This window comes from Gobio gobio, assembly GCF_949357685.1.
Source record: "Gobio gobio genome assembly, chromosome: 14".
Classification (NCBI taxonomy): Eukaryota; Metazoa; Chordata; class Actinopteri; order Cypriniformes; family Gobionidae; genus Gobio; species Gobio gobio.
This window is the reverse complement of record NC_137107.1, coordinates 32,350,352-32,361,020: the sequence shown is the minus strand read 5'-3', so window position 1 is coordinate 32,361,020 and position 10,669 is coordinate 32,350,352. Positions and strand designations below refer to the sequence as shown.

Sequence of the window (10,669 nt, the reverse complement as noted above, 5' to 3'; positions counted from 1 at the left end):
ATTTGCCAATTTAGCAGATTACAAACTATGTCAGATATTTACATGTATGTCTGACAGATTTTGCATGTGACGACTCACACAATGAAAAAATATTTAGAAGTTGTGAAGAGTTTGACAATTTCACTGAGAATCAACTCATCAGTTTTGATCAACAAGTCATGAGTTGTTATTGTGCAAATTGTAGACAAATGTACTTATTTCCACAAAACACGTGCCAAAACGCATGCAATTTGCTTAAATCAATAATATATTCAAATGTGATGTGAACGAGATCTGAACTTATTGTTTTGAGAGAAAATAACTCATTTGAGAATTGAGCCAAAGCAATTGAGAAAAACTGTAAAAATCTGCAAGTCAGGTCTGGAGTATTCATACACAATAAGCATTTAATGTTACCATTAACAAACGAGTAAAACATCTCATACAGGACTGAACATATCAGATATGTTTTCAAATTGATGACCCATTTGGATTTTGAAATGGTATTGCATGCAGGTCTTATTTATTTGTTAAATTTTATAACAATAATGAGTTAATCCAAATGCCAACGCAATAAAAGATTAGTTCATCCAAAATGCATATTCTGTCATTAAAGCCTTTATGGCTTTAATTATTCTGCGGAATAATATATTTTGAAGAATGTTTTGCCTTACATTGACTATCAGTGCTGTTTTGGACTCTAGTACTTCATTGTATGGACAAAAAAAAAAAAACATTTTGTTCCACAAAATGAAGTGTCATACAGGTTTAGAATGACATTAGGGCGAGTAAATAATGACAGAATTTTCATTTTTGGGTACAAAAGCAACAGACACCAACTAATACACATACTAATAAAAGTAAACACAAGAAATATCGAATCGGACTGAAAAACCTTTGTGTAAACACTACAATTGTTCTTGTTGAGCTCGATCCAAATTAAATTTCACTTGGATGGTGTAGACCTTAAAGAATCAAATAACTACTGATCTTTTTTGGGGGGTTTTAAATGGGATTCAAAAATTCCTTGCACACATGTGCGGTGCAGTGATGTCTAGGTTTACATTTGTGACCCTGGACCACAAAACCAGTCATAAGGGTCCTTTTTTTTTTAAATTGAGATTTATACTAGCCTGACAAGCCAGACCCACATCAAGATGTTGGGTCTGGGAACACACCATTGGCAGAGCTCAATCCGAGGGGCGGGATAAACGGTTGTCTTTCAAATTCCCTCTGCACACAATAGGATAGCGCTACAACCAACCAGAGCAACGAAGAAGGTGAAGCGGAGCTAGTTGATAGATTAAACTTTTGCCGTATCCGGTCGGCAAAATTCCAAACACATCTTCCTTTTTTTAAGAATGACTTCAGGGCCTTCTTTGTTCTTTTCTCTTTTCTCAAAGAAAAGCTTAATTCCAAGTCTTCCAGAGTCGCGGCCAAAGACCAATCGAAACACCGCTGTTTAAAAGTAGCATGCGTTAAGGCTTTAAGGCACGGGCTTAAGTTAAGCCCGTCCACTGACTCTATCCACGATGTGATTGGCCTGACTAGAATTAGTTTTTTCATGCTTGCAAGCCAACGGAGAGTTGCTAGACTACCCTGGCTGCAAATTACGTCTAGATTTCTAGGCTAGATTTATACATCATTATACATCAATTAGGATAGGACAATATTTTGCCGAGATACAACTATTTGAAAATCTGGATTCTGAGGGTGCCAAAAAGATATGACAGAATATCGCCTTTAAAGTTGTCCGAATTAAGTCCTTAGCCATGCATATTACTAATAATGATACATTTTGTATATATTTACGGTAGGAAATTTACTAAATATCTTCATGGAACATGATCTTTACTTAATATCCTAATGATTTTTGGCATAAAAGAAAAATCAATCATTTTGACGCATACAATTGTATTACATACATATTGTTGGCTATTGCCACAAATATACCCGTGCGACTTATGACTGGTTTTGTGGTCCTAGTCCTAGTCAGTGAAGGAGACATGGTAAATATTGACAATTCGTCATGCATCAGAAAATGTCTGCGAGTGCTATCTGAGAACAAGCTTAATCATTAACCATAAGCAGAAACAAATAATAACCGTTTGGTTGTAAATGGGCTGAGAGAATCCAACAGACAGATCAAAAGGATCTGACCAGCAAATCATTCAGGGCAATGATCTCAGACAAGAAGGAATTCTTTAAGTAAAGGCAAGGTGCATAAATCCCTCATTTTCATAGAACACAAAAGCACCTTCAAGTAGCATACGTTCAAAGTTCAAGATTCGTTCACAAGCCCTCGTTGGTCTTTGGTTTTCGTTTTGCGCTTGAATGAGGGCAAGGGAGGCAATCTTATACGCCAAGATGTCTTGTAATCTACAGCTTGTTTGATGTTCTCTTTCCCTTGATCGACATAGTTTCCAGCTTTCATCACAGTCTTTGCTATGTTGTTTGCCATTTCACCCTATAAAAAATGTTTAAAACAACAACTTTAAATTATGATATGGTAAGGTCTTACTCCAATGGCACTTTCATGAACATTATTCTGATTTGATAACTTATATTTCAATGAAGAACATGTTGTAAATCAGCTATTCATATTAGATAAAGCACTGAAACTTTAATTTTTAACTGTGTAGCAAGTCTTTGTTGCACCCTTTTTTCAGATCATTTATTGAACTCTCTAGCAAGCTTACAGTACCTGACTGTTGACTAACACAGCTATATCCATAAACATGTTTTGCAGCTCTCGAATGCTGGCCTCCAGACAGAGGATGTCCTTATGCCGTGACTCTATCTCATTCAGTATTTGCCCCGTTATGCAGGAGCCAGAGTTGATCTATACATACAAAGAGTAACCTTAAGATTTTAGGAAGCTTATGTGAAAAAGTGCATTCTGCTGTCTGTTAACGCTGAAACTTACATTTGAGGTAAAGACAGCAGGGTTGTTACTTTGCAGCATAACCTCTGTCTCCTCTTTAGTGATGACTCTGTCACCTTGAAAAAAAGAAGTAGTTTGATTTCTACATACAATACCATTTAAAAGTTTGGGGTCAGAAAGATTTCTTTTATGCTTTTGAAAGAAGTTTTGATCAAAAATACAGTAAAAACAGTAGTATTGTGAAATCATTTTACAATTTAAATTTTACAGTTTAATTTAATTTTACAATTTGTTTTCTATTTGAATATATTTTAAATTGTAATTTATTCCTGTGATGGCAAAGCTTCTAATTCAGAAGCTGAATTAGATACTGTTCCAAAAACATTAATAATTACTTCTAAAAGATTTGGTAATACTTTTGTGATTAATAGTGGGTTACTATGACCTTCACTTTAGAATGAATTATATATAACGCATTATTCATGTTAACTATGAATCTGTATATAGTAGTTCTTAGTAGTCCTCTGGGTGAAAAAAATTGTAGTTATAGTAGTAATAAAATAATAGTTATTGATTAATAGTGAACTACCACCTTTAACTAAGTACTCTTTCTTGTTAGTTAATAGTAGTTACTAGAGTGTTAAAAATGCATTACTCATTTGTTCCTGTGTAACTAAAGTGTTACCAGATTTTTTAAACTAGAGATGTAATAAAAAATAAGTAGGGTTATAAAAATGACCAATTACATTTCAAGGCTACATACTACTGTAACTAGAGCAGAAATATACAAATAGCAATGGGCTGTGGTGACTGAAGACATTTTATGCTGATGTGTGTTAATACATGTATTAGTTCACTCACTGATCTCCAGCTGTCTTTGTATCTGCTCTTTACTCCTTGTCCGGAAAGATAACAGTTCTTGGTTGTACATACTCATTATTTCTGCAAACCTCAGTGTAAGTACGGTGTGCTATAGATCAACAACATAAATGGGGGGAAAAAATTAATAAAACAAACACCTAAAGAATAATAATGAATTTATAATACAGTAGATGTTGACATATCACCTGAGTACTTTGGATGCGGCAGTAGACAGAGCTGCTGTTTGCATTTTCATACTCTGAAAATGTTCCTTCTAAATCTATATGAACAATCAAATAATAGTTTAAAAAAAAAAAAGTGAAACAAAAGATTTTGTGACAAAAAGAGTGACAAAAATTGTACAATCTTCAGAGTATTGTTCAAGACATTGTACCAAAGATTAAGTTGAACCAGAGACATTAGAGATGAATGCTTTCTTTCAGAGAGATATAAAGTCAGGATTAGTAGAATGTTTATTGGAGAAGATACAAGGGAGTATAGCTTAGACATTTTCTAGTAAAAAAATAGAGACAATGAAATGAATTTGTCTGACCTGTCCAATACAAACTGGCACAACCAAGCTTCACTATTTGCAAGTCAAATTATCCCTTAAAAATTTGGCAATGGAAAATTCTATCCCCATCCGGCCCATGATTTCTCTTATGAAATGGTTTTGCAGGGGTTAGGGCCTGCCTTAAATTGGAGTAAATCAATTAATAAATAAGCAGGATGAAAACAAATAATTATATATTTTATTGAATATACTGCAAATGCAGTTAGCAAAATCAATATTACCAAATTTGTCACATAGAAATGCACATTTGACAGTAAGCACTGATTTTAAGCTAGGATGCCATAAAGTAAATGTACTGCTATTAACATTTGTAAAATATTTATAACTAATTTATGTAAGACACTGATATTGATTTTCTATCGGGCTCTTGAATTAACATTTTACTTCAATTAAAAATTCATGAAAACTAAACATATTTAAAGAGAAGAAAGTTTTGTCCTTAATTCATGTGATCTAGCACTTTAATTTATCCTTTGTATTTGCCCTAATGAAAAGATTGCATAGAATTCAGGGTTTAACTGTAGTTTAAGTAAGATCATGGTAGCCACAGGTAAATTCATGCTCTTCATTCTAAACACATATAGAAACTAAGCACATTAAAAAAAAAATCAATTAAATTACCTTTTAGTTTAACCCGGGTTAAATCTGCTGTCTGCTTGATGTCATTGCTAAACTGCTCAAGTTCATCTCTCACATCTGTTAATAAGATTAGACACAAAAATGTGGAAGAGATGAGTACAGAGCAAAAATGAACTTACAAAACACTTTACTTTAATACTGTAGTAAATATTCAGGCTTCCCATGCAGTGCTGTTTTATCATATTAGATACATTTGAGTGTGTTGAAAGTTATGTTATAATGCTACTCTGTGCGTTCACTCTGCGACTACTAGGAGACACTTGTTGCACACTGCAGTAAGCTAGATTGATATTAGGCATGGTAAAACATGGTACTCGCGGTAAATCAAGAAAACGAGATTTAAATAATAAGACTAACTGTGTTGAGCTATACAGTGAGGAAAATAAGTATTTGAACACCCTGCTATTTTGCAAGTTCTCCCACTTAGAAATCATGGAGGGGTCTGAAATTGTCATCGTAGGTGCATGTCCACTGTGAGAGACATAATCTAAAAAAAAATCCAGAAATCACAATGGATTATTTTTTAACTATTTATTTGTATGATACAGCTGCAAATAAGTATTTGAACACCTGTCTATCAGCTAGAATTCTGACCCTCAAAGACCTGTTAGTCTGCCTTTAAAATGTCCACCTCCACTCCATTTATTATCCTAAATTAGATGCACCTGTTTGAGGTCGTTAGCTGCATAAAGACACCTGTCCACCCAATACAATCAGTAAGAACCCAACTACTAACATGGCCAAGACCAAAGAGCTGTCCAAAGACACTAGAGACAAAATTGTACACCTCCACAAGGCTGGAAAGGGCTACGGGGAAATTGCCAAGCAGCTTGGTGAAAAAAGGTCCACTGTTGGAGCAATCATTAGAAAATGGAAGAAGCTAAACATGACTGTGAATCTCCCTCGGACTGGGGCTCCATGCAAGATCTCACCTCGTGGGGTCTCAATGATCCTAAGTAAGGTGAGAAATCAGCCCAGAACTACACGGGAGGAGCTGGTCAATGACCGGAAAAGAGCTGGGACCACCGTTTCCAAGGTTACTGTTGGTAATACACTAAGACGTCATGGTTTGAAATCCTGCATGGCACGGAAGGTTCCCCTGCTTAAACCAGCACATGTCCAGGCCCGTCTTAAGTTTGCCAATGACCATTTGGATGATCCAGAGGAGTCATGGGAGAAAGTCATGTGGTCAGATGAGACCAAAATAGAACTTTTTGGTCATAATTCCACTAAACGTGTTTGGAGGAAGAAGAATGATGAGTACCAACTACCAAGAACACCATCCCTACTGTGAAGCATGGGGGTGGTAGCATCATGCTTTGGGTTTTTGGGTTTTTCTGCACATGGGACAGGGCGACTGCACTGTATTAAGGAGAGGATGACCGGGGCCATGTATTGCGAGATTTTGGGGAACAACCTCCTTCCCTCAGTTAGAGCATTGAAGATGGGTCGAGGCTGGGTCTTCCAACATGACAATGACCCGAAGCACACAGCCAGGATAACCAAGGAGTGGCTCTGTAAGAAGCATATCAAGGTTCTGGCGTGGCCTAGCCAGTCTCTAGACCTAAACCTAAAAGAGAATCTTTGGAGGGAGCTCAAACTCCGTGTTTCTCAGCGACAGGCCAGAAACCTGACTGATCTAGAGAAGATCTGTGTGGAGGAGTGGGCCCAAATCCCTCCTGCAGTGTGTGCAAACCTGGTGAAAAACTACAGGAAACGTTTGACCTCTGTAATTGCAAACAAAGGCTACTGTACCAAATATTAACATTGATTTTCTCAGGTGTTCAAATACTTATTTGCAGAGGTATCATACAAATAAATAGTTTAAAAAATCATACATTGTGATTTCTGGATTTTTTTTTTTAGATTATGTCTCTCGCAGTGGACATGCACCTACGATGACAATTTCAGACCCCTCCATGATTTTTAAGTGGGAGAACTTGCAAAATAGCAGGGTGTTCAAATACTTATTTTCCTCACTGTATAACAATGATTAGTTTTCTGTCGATGAATGTATCCAAACAGTTGCTCACCTGTCTAATAAAACATATAATATATTAAAGTGTCTCTGGTGTTTCCATGGATTCTACTACAAAATAAAACCGAAAACATGGGATGATGTCATTGATAGGCGACGCACAGACACGGTCTGTGTCCTGGTTAAATTTGCTTATTTTTCTGGATTTAAACATTCTTGGAAACATTTGAGATAACCTAGGGGCACACATGTCAACAAAATATATAACAATATTCTAGTGGTTTTTGGATATTTTAATACCATCTCCTACACCTATACAATCTCAGACACATTGCTTAATGCACTTACAATTGTAAAGACACAAAAACAATGTGCAATGTACTCACACGTCGGTGGGTTGATTTCTGTCAGAATGGTACTATGCCTCAGCTTCACTTCTCCAACACAGAGGGAAATTCTCTCGATAAGTTTTTGAACCTCATCAACCTGTATATACGTATACGTTAAAATGCATGATTAAAATGGTTCTTCACGTTTTCGGTTATAATGTAAAGAAAGACACAGATGTATACAAACCTTTGGAAGGAAGTCCTCTAGGAAAGCATTGGACTCCACAGGAGTGATGATGATGTCACTGAAGCGCTGGTTACAGTCAAAACAAATACAAATAATTCACGGAGACAGCTGGGACTTTTCTGTCGTATAAACAACTCGGTTTAAAATATTTTCAGCCTATCCAAACTTTGTTTTAACAAAAAACGTTACAAGGCAATATTGGCTCATCATAAGGCACTAATTACAAATACGTCATTAGCGAAAGTAACGTTAGCTTATATAAAACATTAATTATTATAGTTAATATTTTACATCTAAATAACACGAATTAAGGAAATAATTGAAGTCTCACGGTTGTTAAATCGCCCAGACGGTCCTTCATTTCAGCTTCAAAGTCGTTTCTAACCCGTTACACACAGTATGACAGAATAGCTCGTTGTTGGTATAAACCAGAGCCATATAGAGAGAGAGTTGCGACAACGGAAGTTCAAAACGCTTGATAGTCACGTGATTCATGTAGACCTCGAATAGTTCCAGGAAGTGCTTTGACGGGCAATTCAAATTGATAGTCACAGTGACAGAACTGCGCTTTTTGGTAATTAATAGTCAATAAATGCATTGATTTTCAATAATTTTATTACACATCGACTTGTGTATGTAGCATGAGTATGTAGTTACAGCGATGTTGTTTTTAAAATATATATTTTTTTAATGATGAATAATCTACACAAGCAGGCTTTAATGTACAAGTTATTTTGATTAAAATGTGCTGATCATTTAAAATCTTACTGATTAAACGTCTTACCTTTTAAAAGTGCATCACAAACGGTCTGTTCTGCTGTTCTCTATGGCGCGGCTGCTACTTCCGGGAACTATTGAGAGTCTCCGCGAGCCGCCATTGCTGTAAAAAAAACGTTCCATTGGAGTCTATGGAGTTGTCGCAACTCTCTCTCTCTATGGCTCTGGTATAAACTAACGTGAACACATCGTTCTTTTCAGTTAAACCTTTTCAAAGAATCTGTTGAAATATTTCACAAAATCGTTCTAAACAGTTCAAATGAAGTGTCCACGAACTATACAAAAAAAATCGATTCGCAGAATAACGAGACGGACAGAAAACAAAGCCCCGCCTGTTTACTTCCGCGATAAAGAAATCATTCTATTTTTTTATTGTAGCTACGTGCTTGCGGATTAATCACACGACTTCAGTCTTCAAGGTAAAAAGAAAGAAAAAAGTAAAACAGTGTGAGTAGAGATTACTTTTCCTAACACCAAAAGCATTGCTGTTGTTGTGACAGAGTCCTGCAATGCCTGAAACGGCATCTGCATGCTCCGTACTACAGGTGAGGGACTCCATAGATGTATATGTAGAACCCAAGTTCCACTGCTCCAGACACGTCGGTGCGACCGCCATCTTGCAACGGTCAGCGTGTCGTCAATCAAAGCAAGAATCAATGATGCAACAACACTGTGCAGCTTCTGAAACCACCGAAATTGGATTGTGTTAGTTTAGCAAAATCATCTGCTGAAAGGGTTAGTTCACAAAAAAAAGAAGAAAATTCAGTCAGATTAATCTCTCACCTTCATGTCGTTCTTCCAAACCTGTAAGACCTTCGTTCATCTCCGGAACTGAGAGCTCTCTGACCCTTCCACAGACAGCTATTTAATTATCACTTTCAAGACCCAGAAAGGTAGTAAAGACATTGCTAAAATTGTCCATGAGACTACATTGGTTCAACCTTTAATTTGAATAGAAGAGAATACATTTGTGCGCAAAAAAACAAACAAAAATAACGACTTTATTCAACAATTTCTACTAGCCTGTGTCAGTCTCGTACACTGTTGACATAGTCTAAACAGTGTAGCACTTCCTAGTTCTATGGCAGAACGACTCGTGTGCATGATCGGCCATGTCGGCCAATGGTAAGCCGGCGTTCTGGAAGCGCTCCTCTGTTTACACTACGTCAACAGCCTAGAGTCTGACACAGGCTAGAAGAAATTGTTGAATAAAGTTATTTTTGTTTGTTTTTTGTGCACAAAAAGTATTCTCTTTGCTTCATAAAATTAAGGTTGAACCACTGTAGTCACACAGACAATTTTAACGATGTCTTTACTACCTTTCTGGACCTTGAAAGTGGTAATTAAATAGCTGTCTATTCATAGTTTCCAGTCACGTGACACGGAGCCTTGGAGGGCAAAACTGCCATAGAACTGCAGCTCAAGCCTGTCAAATTTCCATCTTAAAACAAAGATAGGTGAACAAGATGCACATTTTGGACACTTATGACCCATACACAGCTCCTGGTGCAGTATTTCAATCACTAAAAACAGCGGGACGTTTTTAAAACGCTTAAAAGTTCACTTCAGTGATTTAGCATTAAGCTTTGTATTTAAACTGGGTCATTTATGTAGTAGAAATGTGAAATTACTTTTGAATTTGGTGCCTTCTAGACTGAGAAAAGACAGAAAATGTATTTTTGTCTCATGTGGATGAAAGACAACAACTCCCAGAATGCACTTGCTTCACTGCCCTACAAGGCCACTCCGTACACCGTCGTTTTGATCTTCATAGTAATACAATCATTTCGTTCAGTTAGAGAATAAACACTACAATTAAAAACTGAACGTGTCTTTTCCATAAAGTGTGAGTGAGCCGATCGAAAGTCACGGCACAGACGCAGCAGTGTCAGATTTCATTCATCACGAAGAGCTGAGCAGAGCCGAGGTAACGTTAAGCGCCAGTCTGGCAGGTTTTCAGATCGCATATGGGAGCTAAACTATCACAGGAATTCAATGATTAGTTTAAACACTCACTTTACTCTGCATCGCCCCGTTATGAATGTCCGAGCGGCCGTCTGTGTATTACATTCTGTGCGTGAGATCTCTCCCCTATGGGCGGGTTGATAACATGCGGAACATCTCCATCTAGTGGCTGTAGTCTTTAGCCTCTGGCCAAAAAATCCTGGATTTTTTCCAGAAATAAAATGCATAATTCTCTCGTCTCAGGGGGATATGAGGGGGGAAAGTACCATAATTTGAATATACTACCGGGTTTCTACTGATACAAAGCCTAATGCTAAATCACTGAAGTTACCCTTTAACGTGAAAAACACTTATAGGGTGAGTTGCACCAATAAGGATTAAATTAAGCAAAGTTTTATTTTAAATCGAGTTGTTGCACCACTTAATTTTAATCACA

General features: G+C 36.8%; 1 protein-coding gene across 2 annotated transcripts; it reads right to left on the bottom strand.

The window, feature by feature from the left end:
- Positions 1–360: 360 nt before the first annotated feature.
- On the bottom strand, positions 361–8,816 carry stx2a (syntaxin 2a). Of its 2 annotated transcripts, none has more exons than XM_079834728.1 (9): positions 8,731–8,816; positions 7,492–7,557; positions 7,302–7,401; positions 4,920–4,994; positions 3,931–4,004; positions 3,725–3,833; positions 2,906–2,979; positions 2,684–2,821; positions 361–2,446 (listed from the first exon to the last, which is right to left on the bottom strand). In XM_079834728.1, the coding sequence occupies exons 1-9, from the start codon at positions 8,797–8,799 to the stop codon at positions 2,261–2,263; spliced, it is 891 nt and encodes a 296-aa protein (XP_079690854.1). In that variant the 5' UTR covers positions 8,800–8,816; the 3' UTR covers positions 361–2,260. The 2 variants fall into 2 exon arrangements, with proteins under 2 accessions (XP_079690854.1, XP_079690855.1); XM_079834729.1 differs by having other exon boundaries at positions 7,823–8,783.
- Between the last annotated feature and the right edge of the window lie 1,853 nt (positions 8,817–10,669).